General features: G+C 42.9%; 1 protein-coding gene across 3 annotated transcripts in view; it reads left to right on the top strand.

The window, feature by feature from the left end:
• DHX9 (DExH-box helicase 9) overlaps nucleotides 1–26,971 on the top strand; it is a 110,571-nt gene that overhangs the window by 56,443 nt on the left and 27,157 nt on the right. For all 3 annotated transcript variants that reach the window (XM_085900028.1, XM_085900032.1, XM_085900036.1), the window contains 17 exons: nucleotides 3,295–3,341; nucleotides 7,375–7,511; nucleotides 7,616–7,705; nucleotides 10,118–10,276; nucleotides 11,445–11,522; nucleotides 13,113–13,304; nucleotides 13,401–13,542; nucleotides 17,258–17,340; nucleotides 17,494–17,650; nucleotides 17,886–17,989; nucleotides 19,014–19,230; nucleotides 19,358–19,452; nucleotides 20,296–20,369; nucleotides 21,232–21,384; nucleotides 21,482–21,642; nucleotides 24,096–24,207; nucleotides 24,402–24,563. In XM_085900028.1, the coding sequence (XP_085756154.1) occupies nucleotides 3,295–3,341; nucleotides 7,375–7,511; nucleotides 7,616–7,705; nucleotides 10,118–10,276; nucleotides 11,445–11,522; nucleotides 13,113–13,304; nucleotides 13,401–13,542; nucleotides 17,258–17,340; nucleotides 17,494–17,650; nucleotides 17,886–17,989; nucleotides 19,014–19,230; nucleotides 19,358–19,452; nucleotides 20,296–20,369; nucleotides 21,232–21,384; nucleotides 21,482–21,642; nucleotides 24,096–24,207; nucleotides 24,402–24,563 (2,163 nt within the window). The remainder of the gene's footprint in view (nucleotides 1–3,294; nucleotides 3,342–7,374; nucleotides 7,512–7,615; nucleotides 7,706–10,117; nucleotides 10,277–11,444; nucleotides 11,523–13,112; nucleotides 13,305–13,400; nucleotides 13,543–17,257; nucleotides 17,341–17,493; nucleotides 17,651–17,885; nucleotides 17,990–19,013; nucleotides 19,231–19,357; nucleotides 19,453–20,295; nucleotides 20,370–21,231; nucleotides 21,385–21,481; nucleotides 21,643–24,095; nucleotides 24,208–24,401; nucleotides 24,564–26,971) is intronic.

Genomic DNA, 26,971 nt, shown 5'->3' with positions numbered 1-26,971 from the left:
GCCCCCTCCCAGCTTCCTCCCCACTCCGCCCCTCCCAGCTTCCTCCCCACTCCGCCCCTCCCAGCTTCCTCCCCACTCCGCCCCCTCCCAGTTTCCTCCCCACTCCCCCCTCCCAGCTTCCTCCGCACTCCGCCCCTCCCAGCTTCCTCCGCACTCCGCCCCCTCCCAGCTTCCTCCGCACTCCGCCCCTCCCAGCTTCCTCCGCACTCCGCCCCTCCCAGCTTCCTCCGCACTCCGCCCCTCCCAGCTTCCTCCGCACTCCGCCCCCTCCCAGCTTCCTCCGCACTCCGCCCCTCCCAGCTTCCTCCCCACTCCGCCCCTCCCAGCTTCCTCCCCACTCCGCCCCCTCCCAGCTTCCTCCCCACTCCGCTCCCTTCCAGCTTCCTCCCCACTCCATCCCCTCCCAGCTTCCTCCCCATTTGCCCCCTCCCAGCTTCCTCCCCATCCTGCCCCCTCCAAACCTCTTCCCAGCCCGGCATCTCCCTACTTCCCTGCCCGGCGTCTCTCAACTTCCCTGCCCGGCGTCTCTCAACTTCCCTGCCCGGCGTCTCCAAACTTCCCTGGCCGGCGTCTCCAAACTTCCCTGCCCGGCGTCTACAAACTTCCCTGCCCGGCGTCTCCAAACTTCCCTGCCCGGCGCCTCCCAACTTCCCTCCCCAGCCCAGCCCTTTCAACCCACCGCCTCTGTCCGCCCACTCCAAGCTTCCTCGCCCCCCTCCTGCCCACCCCCTACCAGCTTTGCCTGCACCCTATTCTTTCTCAGCTTCATCCTTCTCCCACCCCTTCACCACTTTCCCCACTCCTCACCACATTCCCCCATGCCCTCACCACACCCTCTTTCCACTTTCTTGCCCCCTGCTAACAGCACCTTCTCCCCTGTCTTTAATCGTGTGGACCTCAAACATCCAAGGCCTCTGCTCCAACCTGAGAGATCTCTCAAACCAGGCTGCTGCTAATAAACTGGAAACTATGCTCAACAGAATCCTTCCTCCCATAGGATGTCACTGACTCCTACAAGTGTCTCCCTGGCGATTGTCTCCCCCGGTTCGACCGACATAAACCCTGTACTGGTGACGAAGTTGCAGTTTACATCAATAACTATTTGCAATAGACTGGACGCAGTATAAAAGTGCCCCAGAATCGGTGGTGTAATGATTAGTTCGGGCATCCGCTCTGCATTTGGGAGGTCTGCGATTCAAACTCCCCCTCCCCCCCCCCAGCCGAGTCATAGCAAAAACTTAAAAAATGGTTTGTGCTGCTTGTTTCCTTGACGTTCAGCATAAGGTTAAGAGCACGAACAATCCCTTTAGGTTGGCATCCATGGGGAGGAGGAAATTCCTCCTTACGAAATGCCCCGCTGAGTGCGGTGAGAAAAGCTGCGCCGTTGTGACGTCGTTGGTTCCTGGAGTCCTCCAGGAAGTGATGGCACTTCCCCAAAGCTCAGTGGCTGTTTGTTCCGTTTAGCAGTTGTGTGTGTGTGTGTGTGTGTGTGTGTGTGTGTGTGTGTGTGTGTGTGTGTGTGTGTGTGTGTGTGTGTGTGTGTGTGTGTGTGTGTGTGTGTGTGTGTGTGTGTGTGTGTGTGTGTGTGTTATTAATATTTTTTTTAATGAAACTTTACTGTATATGCAATCAACATTTGGGGATGCATGAAATATGTAACTGATTTTTGGATTTGACCCCTGGTTCATGCTCCAGAGGGTGGGGATTTAGGATCACAGGGGTCAAAACGGGGTGTGAAAAAAAAGTAACTCAAAATTTGGTATTGGGTCAGTCGTGGTTGAAGTTTTCGCCATGTTTCAACTTTGCTTTAGGTGGGAAGCGTGGGTATTTGAGATGGCGCACCATCGGCTTCACTATAGTCTTTATTTTTATTTTTTACCTTGCGCTCGCAAAGCGAGAAGCAGGGTAAAGCGATCAGTAGTGTACGTGTGTGCATTTTGTCAAGAGCGTACATCAAAAACCATTCAGTGGTGGAAATTGAAACTTTACCACATGTTACATGACCATGAGATATAGGAGTCACCCTTTTGAGGTCAGCATGGGCCAATTTTCTAAAATACTCAATTTTCATCCGATTGATTAGAAATTTGAAGAGGATTTGCATATCAAGTCACTGAATTCAACCACCAATTACTTTTGAGGTCGACATAAGCCAAAGGGTCAACATAGGCCAAATTTCTGAAATCCTCAATTTTCATCCGATTGACTTGAAATTTGAACATGGTTTTCATAACAAATGACCATCATGTGTCATGTGGTATGGCAGCCATATTAGCTCCAAGGGAAAAAAATATATATTTGAAAATCCTCGTAGGAGAAACCGCTTAACCGATCAATGCAAAATTTAATCAATTGATCAGCTACCCGTGGGAAATATGGCTTGATAAAGACGATGTCATCAGTCATTTGGTCTGGCAGCCATATTGAATCAATTTTTTTTTAAACCTGAAAAAAAAGTTTGCTTACAGCAAGCCCTTCTCAAGAATGCGCAGGGTCTGTATTCTATGAATACTGTCCAGTTTTCATGAAGCTTTTGTACATATGCAAGCTTGACCTGAATTGAAAAAGAAATGCTCACTGCAATAATTAGGTTGAGAAGAGTCAACCCCGCAGCATTGCAAGCAGTTATGGCGTGATGCAGTGTGACACTTCTCTTACTCGGTCCTTAAAATTTTTCTTGACCAGCAAATACTTTGCCTTCAGCTTGTCGCGCGAAGGCGACGTCCGTACTCTTGGAAGGCTCTTGCTGCCGTGTTTGACGAGTTTGAAGATGGTGTCCAGCTCACTTGCTATAAATTATCATGAAGTTGATGTATGAGTAACGGCATTGCTTTTACGATCAGAAGAAGCTGTAAAACTGCTATAAATGAGAATTGGTTTTATATGCTGAGGAACAAGTCCAGGGAGGCAAGGAATGGTCTTCTTCAAGTATGGAGTAAAACCTTTGTCTTTGCTCGTACCTTATGACGTTACGGAAGATTCAAGCCTGGTAGGTGATTGGCTCTTTTCATTAAATATTTTTCTAATGCTTTAAAACCACACCGTCGACAGAAGATGTCACGAGATGCACATCAGGTCAGTCATTTTGGAAGAGTATGGAAGTTTCTTCAAAATGTATGCAAATCCTGTAACTTCCTTACTTTCCATCTTTCTCTACCCATATACATCTTGTCTAACATTCTGCTGCACTTTGTTCCATCCATCCACTGTATCGACACAATCGCATGACAATCCACCTTTACTTCCCTGTAGCTGAGCCTCCTTTGTTTGTTTTATTTTCTTCACATTTGACAGGAGCTTCATTGCAGCGATGTCGATCTACGTGAAACAGCTTGGGAAAAGTGAGTACGCTGCTTTTGAATGGCATCTCAGAAGAACAATGCTTGGAGTATGTTTGTGACTCGGAAGCTGGTGTTGGTGATTATTGGGAGTCGTAATGTGGGGAGAGGTAGAGGTGGTTTCGGTATGTGGGGGGCAGGGGTGTCAAATGTTTCAAATGTGGGTGCCTTTTATATATTGAGGATGGACGTTAGTCCTCCTTATCATATCAGTTTGTATGTATTTGTGACATTCCTCCCCAAATATTGTATTACCTCACATATCCCAAAAGGTTGACTGGTCAAGCCTACAGTCTGCTGTTTCCTTTACAGGTTGTTCAATAAAGCGCAGGATGTCTTCCTCAAAAATCTACTCGTTATTCTTCATCAGAACATCTCTTCACTTGTGCAGCGGCCTTTCCCAAAATCGTGTTCTTGGTTTAGCAAACTATAGAGCGATGCAGTTGCTCAAAATCAGCGTGCCTTTTGTTCCCAAAAGGTTAATCTTCCTGATGGGAATCTGCAGTCATTGTTTCTTAAAGCACACCCATGTTCATTCAAAGGAAGAAGAAGATTGACATTTTTGAAATGTATTGCTGGAGACGGACGTTAAAAATTCCATGGACTGCAAGACGAACAAAATGAATCGCTGCTTGAATACATTATACCACCATGTACATAAGAAGTGGGGTTGACTCGGCCCGTCATCCTTCCGAGGTCAGCAAAATGAGCATCAGTATACCGGTAATCGGGACACTGCATCAGCGGCAAAGCCACGTCCCTAACCAATGATGCAACCAGCAGCCACAGGCTGCACACGAGAGTGTGTTAGTATTATATTAGAAGTGATGATGATAAAACAGAAACTCATACTTTGGACACATCATGCGTGCAGAAACACACGAGTCTGGAGAAATCAACCAGGCTGGGTATGGTTGAAGGAGGAAGAAGAGGCAGACTATGTATGTGCTAGATGGATGGGATAAAGGATGCAACCAAGCTGTATCTGCCAGAGCATCGGGAAACGGTGCAAGATAGGATGTTTGGAGAAATCTGATCATAAATATCACCAGAAGTCGAAAATGACTTGACGGAACTAGATAAGTAGACAAGTGTTTATCCACTCTCAGGTGAGCCATAGCCAAACACCAGGCTCATCTGAGATCTGTAGATTGAAGAACTAGTCATGCTGGTGAAGGCCAGTGTCTATCTATGTTGGCGGAAACGTAGAACAGTTGATGAAATCAACAGAATATGGAGGAAGGCTGTTGTCATGGAAAACAAGAAGATGCTGAAGTTTGGGACATTACTCCTTCGTTGGATCTGTGTGTGTGTCTCTCTCTCTTTCTCTCTTTCTCTCTTTCTCTCTTTCTCTCTTTCTCTCTTTCTCTCTTTCTCTCTTTCTCTCTTTCTCTCTTTCTCTCTTTCTCTCTTCTCTTTCTCTTTCTCTTTCTCTTTCTCTTTCTCTTTCTCTTTCTCTTTCTCTTTCTCTTTCTCTTTCTCTTTCTCTTTCTCTTTCTCTTTCTTTTTCTCTTTCTCTTTTTCTTTTTCTTTTTCTCTTTCTCTTTCTCTTTCTCTTTCTCTTTCTCTTTCTCTTTCTCTCTTTCTCTCTTTCTCTCTTTCTCTCTTTCTCTCTTTCTCTCTTTCTCTCTTTCTCTCTTTCTCTCTTTCTCTCTCCACACCTCCAGCTATTACAGCTGCTTTGCCTGCAGGTTAGCTATATTAATAGGTGGCACCTTCATTTTTAGCTCACCTGGAATATCGTTCTGGGGAGCTTATGGGATGGCGCATCGTCCATCCGTCCGTCCACAAATACTTGCAACTTTTTCTCTGAAACTATACATACAATTTAGATGAAACTTTACCACAACCTTCATCACCCATGTTTGTTCACACCATTACAAAAATCGGGGTCAAAGGGGGTCTACAGAGGGGGGGTTGCTCCCCCCAAAAGAGGAATTTGCTTTCTTCTCAAACCACACACACAATTCCGATGAAACTTGACTCCAACCTTCATCGCCTGGGATGTACCAAAGTTTGTTCACAGCATTGAAAAAAACATCCATAGGTATTTACTTTCTTCTCCGTCACATATTTTGTGGGTCATCCATCACTACCAATAGTTCCCGAGTTATCTTATCCAGCCGCTACCAGGTGAGCACCCAGGGTTATTGCACCTATTTAATATTAATCATGAAAAACAGCCAGCATTCTTCTTCTTCACAAGAAAGGTTCCAAAATATATCCTTTCCACAACAGACAAGTCACCTTTCTGCCAATATCTAGCAATCTTTTGAATTTCCATTGCTGTAACCTCAAATATCATCGCCTCTCCAACAATCTTATCTCAGATCAGTTTGGTTTTTGCCCTGGCCATTACACACTAGATGTGCTACTAATGCTCTCAACAAGGGATGGAAGCCCTAGACCTCAAACTAGAAATCAGGAACATCTTTCTGGAGATCTCCAGAGCCTTTGACACCATCTGGAACCCACCTTGTTCTCTAAACTTACTGCCAATGGCTTTCAGGGAGGGACCACTCCTCAATAGTTTGACATCTTTCCTCCATGCAAGTAGGCAGCAACTTTCCCAAGTAAGCAGTTGGGGTTCATTTCTGTTTGTGGTGTTTCACTGTCTCAAAGATCATCTATATTCTATACCACCTTGCAAATCACTCGACCCTTTACCAGGTAATTGACCAATTGTCAGACAGGGAACCTGTGGTTGGCTTCAATGTCTTCTGATCTGGAAAAAAAATAGGGCCACTGGGCCCCAGCATAATGTTGGAACCCAAATATGGTAGCATTCTGACCGGTGGGTCTGGAGAAGAATATTTTTGAAGGAAATGATGCGATTTTCCCAAAAATTTATGAAGTCCGCCGTTTCGACCTACATAAAGTCATGTGACCGGAACGAGATTTCCAATCCCCGTTACCAGTCAGGCGCCGAACCTTGCTGCCAAATTTCAGCCGGATCGGCCCAGGAGCTTGGCTGGAGAAGTCGAAATAGGAGACGGATGGATGGACGGTGCACGATGACAAAACCTTATCTGGCATTCCAATTCCAGATAAGCTAAAAATCAGTACCTGGTCAACTACTTGCAATGTGCCATTTTGATTGCTGAAGAGTTTCACTCATTACTCTTGTCTCTTTGCAAAGACCAGGCGGCAAATCCCCTAGTTTACCTTTCTTTGGTACAAGGGAGAAATTCTGTCTTTTGGAGTGCCTTAGATTTACAATTGGCTATAACTTGTCTTGGGTGGACCATATCTCTTAAATTGGCTTCATGCTGGTTTCCACCACGGAATGCTCTGTCGAGCAGTCTTTTCTCAACTGTGATCAACTAATATTAGAATACAAAGCTTTCATCTGAAGTTTTGTTGAGTTTGGCTGCTTGTATTCTAGTTTTGCTCCTCCAGCCTTTCTACTGTCCAATCCACTCCAGTACCTTCATCCACAGACACGCACTTTGTTAACCCTCCGTAGTGCTCAGCTTTTCACCTCTGCTCTTTTTTTTTGCCCCACTCTTTCTTGATTACATCTATGAAATTGCCTCTCTGACTCTATATTGTTTTTCTCCACCCTCCAATTTTTCAAGATGGCATCATATTACCGTCTAATGAATTCCTACCCATTAGCTTTTCTCCTGCATCGACGGTAATCCCCTGCGCCATGCTTCTTAAAACTCATTGCAATTCTCTCACTGCCTCACCTGAAGAGTCCAGTATTTGTCCATCTTTTGTCTCTTGGTTTATTGTCCTCCTTCCCTATGTTGAACAGCTTTCATGAACCTTGATACTTGCATTAGAAATGAATCCTCAATTTCGGGCCATTAATAGTACTGATCCATTGAAAATGTTAGATTGTATTTCCTGTTTTTTAATGTCGATCACAGTCCAGATCGAATGAAGTATTGTGTCATCGTATATCGACTGCTTTTGAAGCAAGTTGTACTGGTCTGTGCATCTCTTTGAATATACCCTTTTAAAATATCCTCTTGATGGGTGAGTTTGTAAAATAATTTCGATTTTCATCGAGTAAATGTGTATGCCGCAGAGATTTTTGCCCGTGAAAATGGCAGCACGAAGAAGCTGGCAGCGCAGTCATGTGCCTTGTCCCTTGTGCGTCAACTCTACCATCTGGGTGTTGTAGAATCGTATTCAGGGCAGACCAAAAAACGTGACCTCGAGACCGTAAGTGAAAGGCGGTTCATTTTTGGATGGCTGAGAAATGATTATCGGCCTGTCAAGAAACTGTGAGTTAAAATTAATTTTTGGTCTTTCTATCTTTGTCTCAGCTCGAACCTTATGAAGTCCATTTGCACCCTGATTTGGAAGAACAGCTTTCTACGGTTGTAAAGGAGTTGTGCTTAGAGCCGATCGCACCGGTATGATTTTTTTTTTTTTGGAACTATATCTATTTGTATTTGAGCCCTTATTTATTGCTTGGTTTGTTTGATGCTTTTCAGTATTCGAAAAGGGGTGAAGGTGGAATTTTACAGAAGATGAAATTTAAACGGGAAGCTGGAATGACAGTAGAGCACATACCTCCACCAGGCTGAACGGTTTACGTTTTGTAACGCACTGATAGGCAGGATCTGGATCCGGAGTTCAACCAAAATCGAATTGGCTTGTTCTGGTCACCTCCCCAACTCATCCACCAAGTTTTGTCATGACCCGTGCATAACCTTTTTTTGAGATATCATGCTACATATCGGTTTGACCCTATCTCTCAATGGTGAAGGATCACTTAAAGTCTTTTAATTCTCAGATCCAGATCTGGATCATCACCAAAACCGAATCAATTTGTCCTTGTCACGCACCCAACCTGTCCACCAAGTTTCATCTGAATCCGTCCATAACCTTTTGAGGCAGGCAGACAGACAGACAAACGGTTTAAAATATAACCTCCGTCCACTTCCGGTGGCAAATTTACCAAAGCAAATACACAAGCATTGTACTTCATATTACCTAAAATGAGAACCCTGCTATATTACAAAACCCTTAATTGCAAAACTTCTTCACCGCCCCTCATCACATAAGTATTATTTTGGCAAACTGCAAATGATCAAGAGCCTGAAACCCTTGCATATTTAAACCAAATTTGTGTACATGTAAAAATGCATGCAGAGTTTTGAGATTATACTCCGATTAGTTTGCGCACTCTCATTGCAACATTTTTCTGGAGCATCCACGTCTTGATTCGGTGGAGGGTCTTGAAATTACAACCAGAAGAGTTATGGAGAAATGATACTCAGATTTCTAAAAACCGAGAATTACAAGTACTGTCCGAACCCGCTATTTGCGGTTTATAAAATGTGACCTGCTTCGACATTTGCAGCCTTGTGCTTTGAGTATTTGCAGGGTTTTTTTTCGCGTTTTTGTGGTTATCTTTATGCCTCCGTACCAAGGGTGCCGGAGGCATTATGTTTCCGGGTTGTCCGTCCGTCCGTCCGTCCAGATTTTCGTTTACGTGATAACTGAAGAAGCAAATTGTAGAATTTCATCAAACTTGGTAAAAAGGTAAAGTAAGACAGGGCAATTAAGTGATTAGATTTTGGGCCAAATGTGATAAAGGTCAAGGGTCAAAGGTCAAGGTCAAACTGAAATTTTACTGTTTACGCCCTAACTCAAGAAATATTGAACAGAATTTCATCAATCTTGGTACAAAGGTAAAGTAAGACAGGGCAATTAACTGATTAGATTTTGGGCCAGATGTGGTAAAGGTCAAGGGTCAAAGGCCAAGTCAAACTCTGAAATGTCACTGTTTACGCCCTAACTCAAGAAATAAAAGACAGAATTTCATTAAACTTTGTACAAATGGAAAGTAAGACAGGTCAATCAAGTGATTCGATTTTGGGCCAGATATGATAAAGGTCAAGGGTCAAATATGTCAATACTCAAGTGTTTGTGCGAGAGAGCGGAGGCATACCCGTCGACTGCACACAGTCGAATTACTCCAGTTTAATTTAAGCTCGCCTGTTCGAAGAACAGACAGCTATAGCGATACCCCCGGCGTGAGCGTGAGCGTGAAAATGTTAAAGTTTTTGGTGCAAGTTATTTCCTTTCTAATGTTTTTATCTACCACACTATTTTTACTGATTACAATATACAAACAAATACATATATTGATTTAAAATTTTTTGGATCAGACTTCACTGCAATGCTTTATAAAAAATATTATTAGACTAGTTTTTAAAAACGATAAATGTATAAACAGGCAAGCATTGGGTGGCTTTGACACCAACTCTCTGGTTATTTTTTGTGTGCATATTTGTGATTTTTCATGAAACTTTTGATTTTCCTTCATGAATCGCAAACAGTCGGGAACCTTTCCCCCCCTTTTTTCATTTAAACAATGCCCCGCTATTCGCGAATTCGCAATGCGCACCATTTTCTTGGAACGTATCTCCTGTGAATCGCAGGGTCCCGAAAGTACTATATGTGATTCTGTAATTTTTCACTTCACATCTTTGAATCCAAGGTAATGCACAATTAAGCAGCAAGCAAATGCAACCTGCCGAATTTCTAAGTAATTTCAGTGAAGGAAGACATCTTGCCGAAGTTGAGTCCATGATTGGCTACGAGAAGCAAATGACACTGCATAAGCCAGTCAGTGACCCAATGTGAAGACGTGACTTCCTCATGGGAAAATGTGGTCGTGCTTAATTAGATTGGGAGACTACATCACACTATAACCATGAGTAATAACAAATTATTATTGCATGACCTTTCTCATTCCATCATTTCATATCCTCGTGTATTCAACGAATACCATGTTACCTTCCTCTACCTTTCAGCCACAAAATCCTCAAGAGTCGGTGCAGTTGTGCGGTTCTCTTAATGTGCAGCAACACGAGGAAAGGAATGTGGAGTTTGGGGTTGTCTCTTGGTCTCCTCCCCAGATCAACTGGAATCCCTGGTTGAGCACCAACATTGATGAGGGACCCCTTGCAACAGTATGACCATACTTACTTTGAAGATAAACATTTTTGCATTGCATGTGAAACCTTATTTATCCCAATCTTTACCTTTTTTTTTTTTTTTTTTTTTAAATACCCCATTTAAATCCTCTTTTTCCACCTTTTCTTACGTGCTCTTTTTAATAGTCGTTTAAACTGTGATGATAACTTTATTTTCATTCCACACAACAACCGAGTTGAGGTGTTTCGTGTATTTTGTTCTGGAGCATCAGCGACCGTACATAAATAACCTGGTGTTTTTGATATTGGGATTTGCTCGATGGGGTTTTCAGCATTAATTGTTTGTTATATTATGAAGAACCATTGGAACCTTCCTGTCCAAGTAAGACATCTCGGGTGACAGCGTCCCAATGTGCCTGAATTATCATGGGAAACGTGTTGATGAAGGAATTTGATGCCGTACAATTTCTTTCTTGACCAGGAAGGGTCAATCCACATACCTTCCTAATTTTCCGAGCCAATTATAAATGGCAGTTAACCTCTGTACTTTAGTGTTAAGAACAGCGATGAGGCTCACCAAGAGGCTTGTGTTTATATAGCCTTCTTGGCTAAGGACATTAAGAGAATCTTTGTGTCTGTGGAATATATTATGAGGACCTGAGTAGACTGGTGGTGCCTAAACTGGGGTACTCCCCAGGGTATGCGAGATGTATCTCAAGGGGTTATACTGAAAAATAATAAAATGACGGAAAATGTAACCCCTTTCGAGTGATTCTTATCTTCAGTAGTTATTGCTCAGGAACCGTACACATGATGGCGTTGCTGAACACTTAACTTTATTCGCTGTTTTGTATTCAGCCGAATCAACAACAATTCGATGTTGTTCTTAACCGCTTCACCCCCCCCCCCCAACCAACCTCCCTTCCCTCCCTCTGTTAGCACTTGTGATTCCCTTTTTCCCTTTCATTTCTCCACTTCACCCCTTCCCTGTTTCTTCCTTTATTTTCTCTGGGTATTCCCCCCCCCCCACTTTTTCATTGATACCATGGACTTTGTTTGCTTTCTCTCCTTTTCTATCCTCCTTGCATGTTGCTGTGAATTTCAGGATTAAAATGAAAGTCATAGGTATGGATGGGGAGGTTGTTAATGGGCAAAAGTAATGGTGTAATGGGCAGAATATACATTTTATGGTATTGTGCTGCAGACAACTGCTGATATTGTGAGTAAAGAGATGAAGAAAGAACTTCTTTACCATCTTGAACATGATGAGCCACTGAAGGAGGTTAGTGTTTTCCTTTGCATGCACATCCTGCTCACTTGTTTCATATAGTATGGAGTCCATGCATCCTTGTCTTTCTTTACTCGAAGTTGCCCTGTGAGGAGATTTAATAAGCCTGTCCGCCACGCAGCGGTATACAGGATTGTGTGCGTGTGCGTGCACGTCCAGGCTATAATTTCTGTTTTTACCATTTGAACATTCGTCATCAAAAATTTTAACAAAGCCTTATTATGAGAATATGGAAACTAATAAATAATTGGGTCAAAATCTTAAAGGGGAAATTCACAGCAAGTACAAATTGGCCTTAGTCGCCCATCCGCCATGCAGCGCGAGACGGTCGGGTTTTGTAATTGCTTCTGCGTTTATTTATTTATTTACCATTTGAGTTTATGTCTTGGCATTTTCAACAAACCTTTATTTTGAAAATATGGAGAACGCTAATTAATTAAATTTTACATTTTTATGCCTCCGCTGACGACGTTGCCGGAGGCAATGTGTTTTCGGGTTGTCCGTACGTACGTCCATGTTAATTTTCTCTTTTCTCAGCAACCGCTTATCCGATTGACACAATTTTCACCATTGGTGCGACTACTCATGTAGAATGTTTTAATGATAATTATGACGTCATAGGTCACTTGGTGTGGCAGCCATGTTGGAAAAAAGGAAAAAAACTTTGGACCTCTGTATCTCTGAAACTGCACCAAGGAAAAAATTGAAACTTGGCAAATAGCAAGTATCCCTCATGGGGGAATGAGTGTGATGTTTTTTTTTTTCTGATGATATCATAGGTGGCTTCGTTATGACATCATAATTGCATACGTCAAACGCTTTATCCGATCAGCATGAAAATGGGGGGGGGGGGGGTCATCTCGGGATAAATTGATTGGGGGGGGGGAATGATGTCATCGGTCATGTGGTTCATCAGCCAAATTGTTTTTAACATAAAAACCTTCAAAAATCTTCTCTGAAATGGCTGAACAGATCGTGGCGAAAGTTTACAGGTATGATCGCCTATACATGAGGAACAAAAAGTTCTCCACCTATGATGTCATGGGTCACATGGTTTGGCAGCTATGATTTTTTTGAAGAATAAACCTTTAAAACTCTTCTTCGCCAGGACGGCTTGACAGATCAAGGAGAAACTTCACCCACATGCTTCCCAAGACTGTGGGTTCACAAATATAATTAATAGGTCACATGGTCTGGCAGCCATAGTGGATTGAACAAAATTCTTCTAGAAATACTTTCTCTTGAACCGCTTCACCAATCGACATGAAACGTTCATAATTATGATTTACTAGTCATGTGGAATATCTGTTTTAAGTTTCAACCTGTTCAGACACATGGTCTGGCAACCAGAATTATTTTCTATTTTTAATCTGGGTTCAGGGATTTAAATCAAACTTGGTACCAGTATGTATAATGATGTAACAATGTGGGCGGAGGCATATCTGTTGACATCGAAGAGTGCCCTTCTAGTTTTCCCCATGTTTTTGTCAAGTTTCGTTCGAGTACAAAGTGGATGTAGATGAGCTTTGCATTTTAAGATGCTTTCTAGTTATTTCTGTGCTGTTGACCCCTGACTGTTCACAGATGATAGCACAGCGGGATAAACTTCCTGTGAACGGATTCAAACAAGAAATCTTGCAGGCTGTGCACAATAATTCTGTGGTTATTATTCGGGGAAACACGGGATGTGGAAAAACTACCCAAGTACCGCAGTACATTTTGGATGACTTCATTCTGAACGAGCATGGTGCCGAATGCAACATAGTTGTCACACAGGTGTGATGGTGTTTGCCCTTTTTCTACTTGTTTCTTGTGTTTCACATTGCCCTGCCCACAGGTGACCCCCTCTTTGCCATTTTACTTCCTCCCTAGCCACGCCGCATTAGTGCGGTGTCAGTGGGAGAGCGTGTGGCGTTCGAGAGAGGAGAGGATTTGGGGAAAAGCTGTGGATATAGCGTCCGTTTTGAGTCGTGTCTTCCCCGTGCATATGGCAGCATCATGTTCTGCACAGTAGGTGTGTTGGTTGCACTTTATTGGCCTTTTAAAATTTATATACATATTGTTACGGAACCAAGGTTCGGGGTTCACCATGAGGGGAACTTCTCAGACTCTTCCCAACCTCTGGCCCTGCAGACCACCGTGCAGCGGATAAGTCATGTGTTTCACATTGCCCGTCAGGTTGTCAAGCAACGACAGACGCCGATTAATAATGCCAAACCTGGCAGGATCCTCCCTCTAAAACCCATTACCTTTTCCGGTGGCTTGGCAATGTCAATTGGGGCGCGTGCCTTCAGTGCGCACCCATCTGTCTATTCGTATGGCCGAGCAGAACTATGAGTATGCACTGGCTAATTGTGGAGCCAATCAATGGGGCAGAACTTTGCATTTATCTCCTCTTTATACCCTAAATCGAGCCAACGTAGGAAAGTACGAAGTGAGCAGGATGGAAATGATTACAGTTCAACAAGCACATTTATTTACAAACACAACCAAGCAATCAATGTAATCAGTGGTGTGAATTTAAATGCATATAGAACAGTCAGGAAAAGGCACAAAAGAACAGATTCTAACCCTTTGCACTTATTCACCTTCTGCAATCTTATCTTAACCAGTTTCACATACATCATGGTGCCAGCAGGATCATACCGAGGAAGTGTCGAGAGGAAGAACAGAAGATAGAGGTAGAGTTCCCGGGAGGTGGAGTTCCTGGGAGCAAAGGTCGTGGCTTGCCCTTTGACCCACGACAGCGCATCCCCACTGGTGCACTCACCAGTCAACGCCTCCTATGCCTATCAATCATCTTCCAGTTGAGGTCCTCCCCTGAGCTGACGCTACCAAGTCTTTAACGGGTTTTCTCGCCCAATGGTCTTTTCCGCCCAATGTGTTTGAAAACCGGAACGTTGTTCTCCCCCTCGTCGTCTGAATTTGTGGTTGTCTGTGGTGCGGTGTTTCAGAATGTGGTTGTGTGGTTGTCTGTGTTGCTGTATGAGAGGGTTAATAAAAAAAATAGAAAGGAAATTTACGAATAGCAGGTTGCACCAGATATACACGTGAAGACTGTTAAATGGTAATTTAGGAAAGAGAAAGTGAGATCCAAATGTACTGTGTCGGTGCATGAAATGGCAACCACAATATATGAGCCATGATTTTTTCTTTTTTTTTAAAGGGGAAATAAAGGAAGGACAGGAGGGGTACAGAGGAGAAAGAAGAAGACCTACAACAGCCCGCACAACACATTTGTCCCTCTCCCCTCTGGATAATGATGGGGGGGGCCTGTCTGGGTGCATATACTAACGATATAACTGACTGGGGAACTCCTACGTGTCATGGATGTCCGTTCACCCAGGAGCCGGTTTCATAACCGTCGCAATATTTTATCCATCGGATGACTGAAATTGGGTCACTTTGAACCAAAGGTTTATTTTGATTTTTATTCAGTGTATTGTTGGAAAAAATTTTGATAATTGTAGTTATTTTTCTCACATTTTACAATATATGTAATTGTTTAGCAATGTTTACAGATTACTATCCAAATTAGATCATGACACGAATTCTTCCCATGGGGTCATGGTGGACCTCATTTCCCCTGTCAAAAATATGGCCAAGATGTTTTCGATGTTATGAATGCAGTACGAAACTTCTGTTCAAATTATAATTTTGTGTGCAACAAATTATGACTGTCACATGGTCTTTGAAGACTGTAGCGCCCATGGCAGGAAAGGAACAAAAGGGTCTGCCGGTTAATTGGTCTTTTTTAAAGTCTGAAGCTTCCCTTTGTCATAACATTTGATTGAGGTTCCATTGTGATTGTTTGCACCACATGACTGCTGGTTACTTCATTTCCAAGGATGTGGTTTTGCCGCTGATGCCGTGCCCCCTAAAGGTTTTAGCTGGAATTTGGAAAGGAGGCTGGAAAAAACTCACCTGCGCTTTGCCAAAGACAACGTGGGATCTTTCGCTTCCACCACCGACTAATTATAGCGGGTGGGACACCAGGCATATAACGTCCATTCGAAGGATGGCCGTACACATTGTTGCAATGCCCAATTTGTAGTTGGGTCGTGGATTGAATCTGAATTGGACAAATTAAAGGTGAGTTTGCTACTTCTGAGCTGACCTGCCAGCCTGTGTCATTGAGGTGTGAACTGGACATTAAAGTTTTTCTCATTTTAGGTATACATACTCACCTAAAATTTTGGAAAATAACAAAATGCTTGCGATGCTTCATTTCTGGGAATGTTGCTGTGATGGCAATTTACAGGTGTAAAAATTATTTTTTTCACTTATTGTTTTAATAATACTGTTTCAGGTAAAAGAGAGGTCAAATAAGGTGGAAAGGGGCCTTTCATCATTATATTATATAGCCTGGTGTTGGTTTAGTGGTTAGGGTGGCGGCTTGGGATCCTAGGGTCCTGAGTTCAAGCCCCGTTGGCCACTGAATTAAAAAATACACCAGGAGGTTGACTCAGCCTGTCATCCTTCTGAGGTCGGCAAAATGAGCACCAGTGTACTGGTAAGGGGGACACTGCATCAGCGGCATAGCTGCGTCCCAACCAATGATGCAACTAGCAGCCACAGGATCCACTCGATAGAGAGAGAGAGACGGAGACGGAGACATGCCATACCCAAACAGTAGTTTGGACATGTTTACAATGATGAGAAGAGGGACATTGAATTAAGATACATTCTGATGCGTGATGAAAACGGATTATATGGAAACTCAGGCTGTATTTCCCTGAATCGATTGCACTTTTGAAGGTTCTTCCCAAATATCATGGTCCGCACATTCCTTGAAAGTCCTTGCGAATCCTGGAAAAAAGAAAGCATTTTCCAGTCCTGGAAAACTTTTCCGAGTCCTTGAAACTCCGGGAAAATCGAGAAAATTGCACAAATATAAATAATCTGCCGCCTCCCCGGTCAGAATTGTTAAATCCGCCTTTTCTCTTAAAGAGAACGTTACCATTTTTAACTTCTCCCAGGGATTTACCAAAGCCGAGCCAAAATGGTTTCTCGTGCATCATGCATAAATTATTGCAAGTGCTTACGGAAACTCCTGATTAAGCAGGATGCAGGTACGAGCATGCTCACTGCCGATTTTAAAGGGAAAGGAAGAGAATTTGGAGAAAATGTCAAACCTTTGCTATTTTAATTCTTCGTGACTGAGTCCCGTCGACTATGGGATTTCCCCGTGAAGCAGTCCGTTCACAAAGCCAGATTCAGGCTTTGTGAGAAGACATTCGATATCGGGAATATGGGGAAAAGCACATTTAGGAATCACGCGAGAGGTGCCAAGCGTCAAAGCACGGTGTCACATGTGGTTGCGAATGACCAGTCCAGATGCTTTGTTCTGGAATTTTTTTTGGCTTCAGGACAGGTATTTATACTTCAGTTGTATTTTGTTGATATTTATTGTCTGTCTTCCTGATTCGAATCCAAACATTCATCTATTTTGATTTATTTTGTCAAAAAAAAATGCAGTAGCTTCGACAATTAAAGTTATTTTTATTTTTATTTTTTTTATTTTTGAAAACTATGTACAGTACAAGTGACATTGCAAAGTCCGTCACTTGAACATAAAACCTGTATTAAAAGTCCTTGAAAACCGCTGGAAATTTTGTCTTCCATGGCTGGGCAAACCATGAATGGCCTTCGTTCGGCATAACAGAGAGATTATAGTGAACTGAAAAGATGTTCTGCAGGGTTTACTTTTAATTTTTCATGTTTTACAGGAGTGCTGCTCAGGAAATTGGAGGCCGGATTGCGTGGTATTAGCCATGTAATTGTGGATGAAATTCACGAGAGAGACCTGAATGTGAGTTTTGTTAGATTGGCCGGTGCAATTTCCTGGAACATCTGACGACAGTATCTTGAGCTTTACCATCGCTCATGGACATTATTATTACCCCCACCCCTTCCAACATGACCCCCCCCCTTCTTCCTCTACTTTCTTTCTGGCCCAATGCAGACTGACTTCCTGTTAGTTGTCTTGAACGACGTCGTTCGCATGTACCCGGAAGCACGAGTCATCCTCATGTCGGCCACCATCGACACATCCATGTTCCAGCAGTATTTTGGAGGTTCTCCGATCATTGAGGTCTTCGGACGTACCTTTCCTGTGCAAGGTAGCTGCTGGCTTGCATTTAATTATGTGTTTGATTCACTCACTTGACAAGTTGTATTTACTTCTTGGTGTGTCTATTGTGCAATAATTGTGAACTCGTTTCTTATTGATTAGATCACCCCCTCACCCCTTAACCTCACCTCCTACTTCCCTTTGGTTCACCAACAGTAGTTTGTAAGCTGTTTTTTTTGTTTTCTCATCTTCGTTGCATTGATGTGCCCGTTGAATGGGTACAGAGTACTACCTTGAGGATTGCATTCAGATGACGGGCTTTACACCTCCGCCAGTGGATAAGCGAAAGAAAGATCGTGAAGAAGAAGCGGCCGCCGTCGATGAAGATGTAAGAATTTTGTTTGTCTTCTTTTTTACATCATTGAATCACAGCAGTGTATCGTTTATGGCTGGAGGTGAACAATTGCTTTTGTTTTCCATAAACTTTCCCCAACAGAAAGGGATATTATTTTGATTTGTGTTGAACTCTTTTTTTCTGTGCACTTCTTATATTCTGGACTCTTGTACTGTATTCATAATGCTTTCTGTTTTTACCTCTGTCTATCTGTAAGACACTATTCCATTGTTTTTATGCTCGTTTCAGGTTTGTAGTTTGTGACCAATTTAGTTCTCCATCTGCTGTAGGCTTCTTTACAATTGTGCTAAATTACCCCCTCCACACCACACTGGTGTTTAATGGAATAGTCCTGTGGCCATTCTTGGTCATGGATACAATTGTCCTCCAGAGGTGGAAAAAAAAGTCACGGGCTTGGAAAATTTGGGCTCAGACCACCTCTCGTGACAATTATGGATGTGCTTGTTCAGTGCGCTTTGTGCACCTCCTTCCCATCCATTTCCTCCGTCGGGACCATACTCTGTGCAGAGCGTTGGTGCTGCCTAAGCAGTCTCCTTGGCTATTGGGCACAATCCTGGACGGGTCGCCATTCCGACACAGGATACCTGCAAGCTGGCACTCATTTTGTCGACATCGGAAGGATGACAGACAGAGTCATTCCCACCTGGTGTTAATTCAACAGCCGAAGGGGATTTGAACTCAGGATCCGAGAATCGCAGGCCCCACCACCCTAACTAATGATCCCTTTGAGCGTGAACATCGAAAACAAAGCGTTGCGACCAGAAGACTCATCAACTTGTATTTTATGGCCTTCAAAGCCATCCCACAACCAAGTTGACGAAATAAGGAATTTGTGCAATGGTAAATGCGAGATTCCTACAAAGTTACATGATGATTGGATGGAAAATGTGGCCAGCGTTCCAAAAATCCGTTTACTGCAGGCATGGGTTGCAGTGTTTTTCACGTAGCGGGAATAATCGGCCTAAGTAATGTGCTTGTATCTGCAACGTGTTCCTAGATTAACTGCAACCAGGTCATTGACGATTGCTACAAAGGACCCACGAAGCACGCAATGGCACAGATGAGCGAGAAGGAGACGTCTTTTGAGCTCATCGAGGCCTTGATCCACTATATAAAAAGCCTCAATGTCGATGGAGCTATTTTGGTGTTCCTGCCTGGCTGGAATCTCATATTCGCAATGCAGAAGTTTCTCGAGAATCAGCTCAGCAACTTCAGTACGTCCTTGCTGCTTGGGTGGGGAATTATGGTTGTGGTTTGGGGAAGAGGAGGGAGAACACGTAACGTCTACACTTGGCTTAGACGTCCATATTCGCTTGTGCCTTTCTTCATTATGTGGTGCAGTGAATGGGAAATACCGTATCCTGCCGCTTCACTCTCAGATCCCGCGCGAGGACCAACGGAAGGTGTTCGAGCCCGTTCCATCGGGCATCACGAAGGTGAGTATCATTTGTTAGGGATGGAAGTTCACTGGGAATATTTAGCTCTGGTTGACCGGATAAAATGTTCTGCTTTACTTCACTGGAGTGTGTGTCTGTGTCTGTGTCACAATCAACACAGGCCTTATCTTAACGCTCAATCAGAAACTTAAAAACCCCTGAATGACCAACTCCAATTTTTTTAATGGACGATATTGATTGGACTGGGCTGGCAGGATAGCCGAGAGGTATGCACACTCACCTGAAAGCTGTCTCGCCTTGGTTTGAATCCTGACCCAGCTATAAACCTTCATCCTGGTGTTTCGCAGGCAGGGTGATGTTCATCAATGTGTGTGCTGTCCTTCGGATGGCCGTTAAAATTGGCATCCCATATGCCGGCATTAGTTGGTGGACATTAAAGACTCCACGGAGTCCTTCGTGAAGAGTAGGCAGCGAGCCATCGCCGGCACCCTGAAAAAAATTCCAAATTCCTGCCCTAACTTCTACTCGGGAGGGAATGGCAAATTCATCCAGTATAACCCTTGCTAAGAAACTGCTTTATCGGCACCGATGCTCCGTAAAGAGTACGGGAGATAAAAATTGGAATCGATTGATTGTACTAGTAAGGTCTTGAAGACCTTTCAGTTTGTTTCCTTACTGAAGTTGGTAAAATGTACTGGGCAAAGATTTATTGATTCATTTTCTCATGTCAAAGCACCTATGGTCATGTGACACACTACTGATAGCTGCAGACAATAAAGTTGGAGAAACAAATGATTATGGCTGTATTTGCTGTTTCAGAAAAAGGCCTCTGAAGGATGACAACCCTGAGCCCTTTTGTTTGCACTTCCATCCCACTCTTAGATTATTCTTTCGACAAACATCGCAGAAACGAGCATCACCATCAACGACGTGGTTTTCGTTATCGACTCTGTCAAGTATGTTGGTTGTTGTTGTACCCTTTGATAATATATTCTTCTGGAATCACATCTCTGTTATCTCTAAAGAGACTCTTGGGTGTAATGGTTAGAGCGTCCGCTCGCAGTATGGGAGGTCGGTGGTTCAAACCCCGGCGAGTCATACCAAAGATTTTAAAAATGGTGCGTGCTGCTTCCTTGCTTGACGTTCGGCATTTAAATGGATAAGAGCACGGACAATACCCATCGGTTGGCATCCATGGGGAGGAGGAAGTGTTTCCTTCGGAAATGCCCCGCTGAGAGTGGTGAGAAAGGTGACGCAATTGCTGTGGCGTCGCTGATACCTCGTGTGCCCCGATCTTCGGTGGTTGTTTTTGCCTTGTTCTTCTTTTGTCTTGCATACTGAAGACCCTCGATTGTATTACAAACTGCCGTCATTGCTCCACTCCCGAAAGTTCCTCGTGTGAAGTTTTATACAGGACATCGCACATATCTGGATCTTGCTTCGGCTTGTTCTTGTTTTGAGTGCCCGTGGAGTATACCTATCAAGGTTCAGCATGTGTTCAAAAACGGAATAATGAGTGTTCGTAAACTTGTTCATCAGATTTAGCACGTCAACTACTAAGACTACAACCAGTCTTGAAACATTTTGATTTCACATTTGCATATCATTATATAAACGGTCACAATTAGCTTAATTGTTTTTGGTAGAACGTGAGGAGATCTATGATCGAAGGAACTTTGTAACTCTTTAACCAGCCAATAATTTGAGAGTGATTTCTTTTTATTTTATTTTTTTTAAACCAACTTCCTGAGTTGTTCTTTTCAAAAACCGTTTGAAATATAAGGAGCAAGACGGAGTGATATCCTGCCTCTGTTGCAGACAAAAGGTAAAGATGTTTACGAGCCACAATAACATGACAAACTATGCGACTGTCTGGGCATCCAAGACGAACATCGAACAGAGGTGTGGCCGTGCTGGTCGCGTACGCCCGGGCTTCTGCTTCCATCTTTGCAGTAAAGCTCGTCATGAGAAGTACGCAGGAACATCGAGATATTCACTCTCCCTCCTCTTAATTCAACGTTGCGTGTTCAAACCTCATATCTCTTCCTTCCTCCTTCCTCCGACATAGACTGGATGAACACATGACTGCAGAGATATTCCGGACTCCTCTACATGAGGTTTCTCTCACAATCAAGCTTCTCCGCCTCGGCTCGATTGGACAGTTCCTGGCCAAAGCTATCGAGCCCCCTCCCATGGATGCTGTTATTGAGGCCGAGCATACGCTGCGTGGTAAGACTATGGTGAACAATTCTTCTTTAACCAAAGTAAAATGGGACGTATGTTTGATAATTTTTACATATTTAACTTGGAGATAGCTTTCACGGTATATGCAGATGGATACCGACAGGCCAGGTAATGTACCTGTAATTAGTAGCTCAAGAAAACTCTCTTTGACTTGATTCTCTTTCGTCTCACCACTTCCACCCCTTGTCAACTTTACAACATGCAAGGATAAAATATTTTTTGTAAAAGTCGTTTTTTGTTGTTGTTGAAAGATCAACAACCTCCACCGATGATTTTTTTGCTCCTTACTCTGATTTTGGGGCTATGCCTCCTAAAGATTTGGTGCCACACCTTTATTTTGCCCTCACAATTTGTTTCAATATTTAACTCTCCCAAAATTCTCGACAAAAACCTCCCAAAATCCAGAATCACTGCTCACCTCAATGTTGCATGTTCATACATCACACATCTTCCTTCCTCCGCATGAGGAACTCGTTCTTTCCTCTCTTTTCCTGCCTGTGGAACCAACTTCCACACATTCTTCAATGTCATTCTTCGTTCTAGGTCTGAAAGACAGCTGTTCATCACCATCGCAGATCATCCCCCATCCAAAACCATAATGTTTTCCACACCCATTAATCCCCCTCCTCTACCCAAGCCCACCTTTTCCTAAATTTCCAGTCTTTTCGACCTGAGAGTTTGCTTCTGTATCCATCTTGTCCATCCTATGCGTAGTCCTTAAAACCAATTGGAATATCCTGCGCTGAGGTTGAGTCTTCGGGCCTATCACTTTGCCAATGTAGACAGGTCAGTGGTCTCTGTCTTCTACCTCCTCCTTTCTGCTCTTGCACCCTCTGTTCTTTCCATGTTTTGTCCTCCCAACCCCCAGGTATCTGCAGGGTGCATGTGGTCTACCATCAACCCCCTTCTGCTGAAACTCCAAAAATCCAGAATCACTGCTCACCTCCACTCATTCGTTCCTCTTCCCACCTGTGGAAACAACTTCCATACCCTCTTAAATCTCATTCTTCCCTCCAGGTCTTCAAGACAGTTGTTCACGACCATGTCAGATCATCCCCCATCCAAAACCATGATATTTTCAACATCAATTAACTCTTCCCAAACCCACCTCTTTCCAAATTTCCAGTTTTTCCTTCTTGGGAATTTGCTTCTGCATCCACCTTGTCCACCCCATGGATCCTGAGCTTTCAGAAGCTTCTTTCAAAAACTACGTACCCTTTTCTTTACATATTCATGTTGCAGCCATATCAAAACCAACATTTTGTCTTGCCTTATTCCTCAGTTTTGGGAGTTAAGAGTTATCAAAGTCCACAAGTTATCAAAGGAACGCCATCCCATAAGTTTGTAATATTTAGGTGTAGCTACGTCCCCCCACCCTTTCCAACAAGCATAAATCGATCAATTAATTTATGATTGAATGGCTGGGGTGAAAACATGGATCTGCAAAAATTAAAGATGAAAGATACCACCTCGTTGTAGTGACGAGTTAACTGTGTGGGGAAGTAACTAGCCAGTGTATTGAAACTTACATTTAAGAATCTTGTGTATCTAATCTGCATCTTTGCCATTTCAGCAAGTTGTGGCCTGGTTCCTGCATTGCAGGTGATTTACTTTTTAATTGTAGGTGTTAGGTACGACCTGCATTTACAGCACTGACTTATTATTTTTGTTATAAGTTAGATCACCCAATCAAGATTGGGTTACTTAGACTTTAGTAAACCATCAAGAAGATTGTTGTTTATAGCTGTAGCAAAAATTAACCCAGGAGTACACCACTATTTTTTTTTATGCCCATGACCTGACCCTGGGTACCCCCCCCCCGCAGTACATTTGCTAACTAGAAGGGCACTCGGTGGAGCGCATACCTCCGACATGCAATGCCTGATCCACGAGAACATATCAGGCCCATTACATTTTTGAAACATCATTCCATATATCTGTTTCACCCGATCTCTCAATGGTGAAGAATCACTGAAAAAATTATCAGATGCAGATCCAGATTCGGATCTTCACCAGAATTGAACTAATTCTTGCTTGTCACACACCCAACGTGTCCACCAAGTTTCGTTCCAATCCGTCCACAACTTGTTGAGATATCGTGCTGTATATTGTTTTTGGTCCTATCTCTCAATGGTGAAGAATCACTTTTAAAAATTCTAGTCGTCGGATCCGGATCTTCACCAAAATCTAATCAATTCATCAAAAAAAGTCCATAAAACTTAATTCTGATCCGTCCACAACTTTTTGAGATATCCTCCACACAAACAGACAAACTACCAGACATACAGGGGTGAAAACATAACCTCCTTCACCTTCGGTGGCAGAGGTAAATATGATGGAGGTTGGGCAGCAGTCTTTTTTTTTGCTCTGATTTTGAGACATGCACAATACATACAGAGAATTTCCTTTTTTTCATCTTTGCTTTCCGTACCCTTTAGAGTTGTCTGCACTTGATTCCATGGATGAACTTACCCCACTGGGGCGCATCCTTGCCAAGCTTCCGATCGAGCCACGACTTGGGAAGATGATACTTCTTGGGTGCATTTTTCAGTGAGTATTGGATTTGAGATGGTGGATGGGTTAAAAGTTAATGGATCGGGATTCTTTTTAATTCAATTTGGTTCTAAAGGAAATGTATTTGCTCAGAAAATATCATGAGACACACTGAGCTTGCCGTGCGAAGGTCTGGATTCCTAACGCAGGAATCTGAGACAATCGTTTACTTGGCTCTTGGTTCTCAACAGAATTGGAGATGCGGTGTCATCCATTGCTTCTGCCACGTGTTTTCCGGAGCCGTTCATCAGTGAAGGGCGACGACTGGGCTTCGTCCACCGCAACTTCGCCGGCTCTCGGCACTCTGACCATCTGGCTTTGCTCGCTGTTTTCCAAGCATGGAACAACGCAAGGTGTGAGCGATGAGGTTTTTCTGCTGGATAGCACCACCTTACATTTGCTAACCCTCCCCTTTAGGATCGGGGGAGACTTATACTTGTTATAGTGTTTGTTTCTACAATCGGTGCCCCCAGTTTTTATTGGTACCCCAGAGCTTTTTAGACCCCTATGATTACCATTTAGAGTTATTTATTTATTTGTTTTTTCTGTCAATGTCCGAGCTGTATCTCGGAGGCTCTGGCTTGGACTTTTGGAATGAAATTTTGCATCAATAATGCAAATACAAAGTATGCGAGGTTGACTTTTTTGACCTTGACCTAATTTGAAGGGCATGTCCTAATTATGGATAATTTAACATTTTTCACCATAACTCGACTCAGGTTTGTCCGATCTGAATGAAATTGCCTTCTCTCAATAGCCTGGAGTAAGGTGCATTTATGTTTACTTTACAGCATACTTCTCCAGGTTAAAGGTCAAGGCTAAATGGCAGTCTCCTATTTTTTTTTTTTGTCATCGCTCAATTTTGCCAAAGCGGATTCTCAAAGACCGCTTGGCCTTCCATCCAAGTTGTTCTTTTATCATAATAGTGTCTCGCATCATAATCCACTGAAGTTGTGCACCTGATATATGATCACTGTCCTTGACCTGCTTTTTCTGGATTTTGACCAAATTAATAAAAAAAAAACACCTTTTTGAACATAACTTGAATAATTTTCCTCCAATTTTTACGATTTTGGTTGGGTAGATTGGAAATGGGGTCACATTTTCTTAACTTACACTCTATGCCTAGCTGTTGAAGGGCAAGGTCATATAGTGGGCCGAAAAAATTATGGCCATCATTGGATTGTGGCGATAGCTTTGTGATCGGAGATATCTAGTTTAACTTCTTCTTTTTCCTTTTAAGTCAATTTCCCCCACTTCCACTTTTACCTGCGCAAAATGAGTTTGGGTCTGTTTGTCTGTCTGTCTGTTGGGTAGTTGATCCAGTCGAAAAAAAAAAAGAAATTGAAATTTGTTCTACCCTTATTATCAGTTTTTCCGTCGATATGTTTGTCTGTCTGTCTGTCTGTTCGGTCCAGTGCTCCGTTAATCCAATGGCGATGTCGATGAAACTTGGTTGGTAGATTCATACCATGACCTAGTTGTGTGCAAATGAGAACCGTTGCTATGGACATCACCGTTGCCTAGCAACGGGACTTTGAAATTTTAGAAAAATCATAAAAAAAAAATTTTTTCGAAAATCAAAAATCGGGCCACTAGCGACCGTGGGCAGTACATTCAGCCATATTGTCAAAATTTTCCAGCCGGATCCTATGAAAACTGTCAGAGAAGATAGACTTTGAATGAACCCTGGTCGAAAACAATAAAAAAAAACGAAGTTCGTTATATCTCAGAGACTATGAGTCAGATATACATGAAACTGGTATGGTAGGTTCCTGGTATGTCCTAGTTTTGTGTGAGAAAGAACTGTTGCAATGGACCCCTCCGTTGCCTAGCAACGGCCGAAAAACCTCTAAATGTGGGGATATTTTAACGAAAAAACAATCTGCAGCATTAACCCTTGAAGCTAGAATCATGAATTTTCTTGTGCTTAATCCTCAGGTCATTCCCCCATCAAACGGACCCATCGCGTCAGGTTCTATTGTGTAGGCGACTACCCATGTCCGCCTACCGGCTTGTCTTTGTTTGTTTGTCCACACAGAACTTTCATGTTTTTCTCTGCAACTGCATGTCGGATTGAGACGAAATTTTCATCATAGGTGCGACTGCTCATGTGGAATGTTTAAATCATAATTGTGATGTCATAGACCATGTGGTGTGGCAGCCATGTTGGAAAAACGGAAAAACTTTGGACCTCTGTATCTCTGAAACCGCACCAAGAAAAAAATGGAAACTCCTCATGGGGAATGAATGTGATTCTTTTTTTTGATGACGTCATTGGTGCCTTCGTTGTGACATCCTTATTGCATATGAAAAACGCTACATCTGATCAGTATGAAAATCTTTGAGGGTCATCGATGGATAAAATTGTCCACAGAAAAAAAAATGTGATGACGTCATCAGTCCTGTGATTCGGTAGCCATATTGTTTAAAATATAAACCTTCAAAAATCTTCTCTGAAATGGCAAAACAGATTGAGGCGAAACTTTACACGTATGACCACCTGTCCATGAGGAACAAAAGGTTCACACTTATGATGGCATGGGTCAAATGGTTTGGCAGCCATGTTGGATTGAAGAGAAATATTAAATAATGTTTTCTCTGGAACCACTTAATCAATTGACGTGAAACTTCACATTTATGATCTAGTAATGATGGGGAATACATTTTAAATTTCAACTTGATCGGACGCATGGTCTGGCAGCCAGAATTATTTAATTTTTTTAATATGGGTTTTCATTTATTTACTTATTTATTTTTG

This window comes from Eptatretus burgeri, chromosome 1 (genome assembly GCF_056783735.1).
Source record: "Eptatretus burgeri isolate ZD-2024b chromosome 1, Ebu_testis_v1, whole genome shotgun sequence".
Lineage (NCBI taxonomy): Eukaryota > Metazoa > Chordata > Myxini > Myxiniformes > Myxinidae > Eptatretus > Eptatretus burgeri.
Note: the sequence above shows the minus strand (reverse complement) of the source record. Positions and strands in the feature narration are given on the sequence as shown.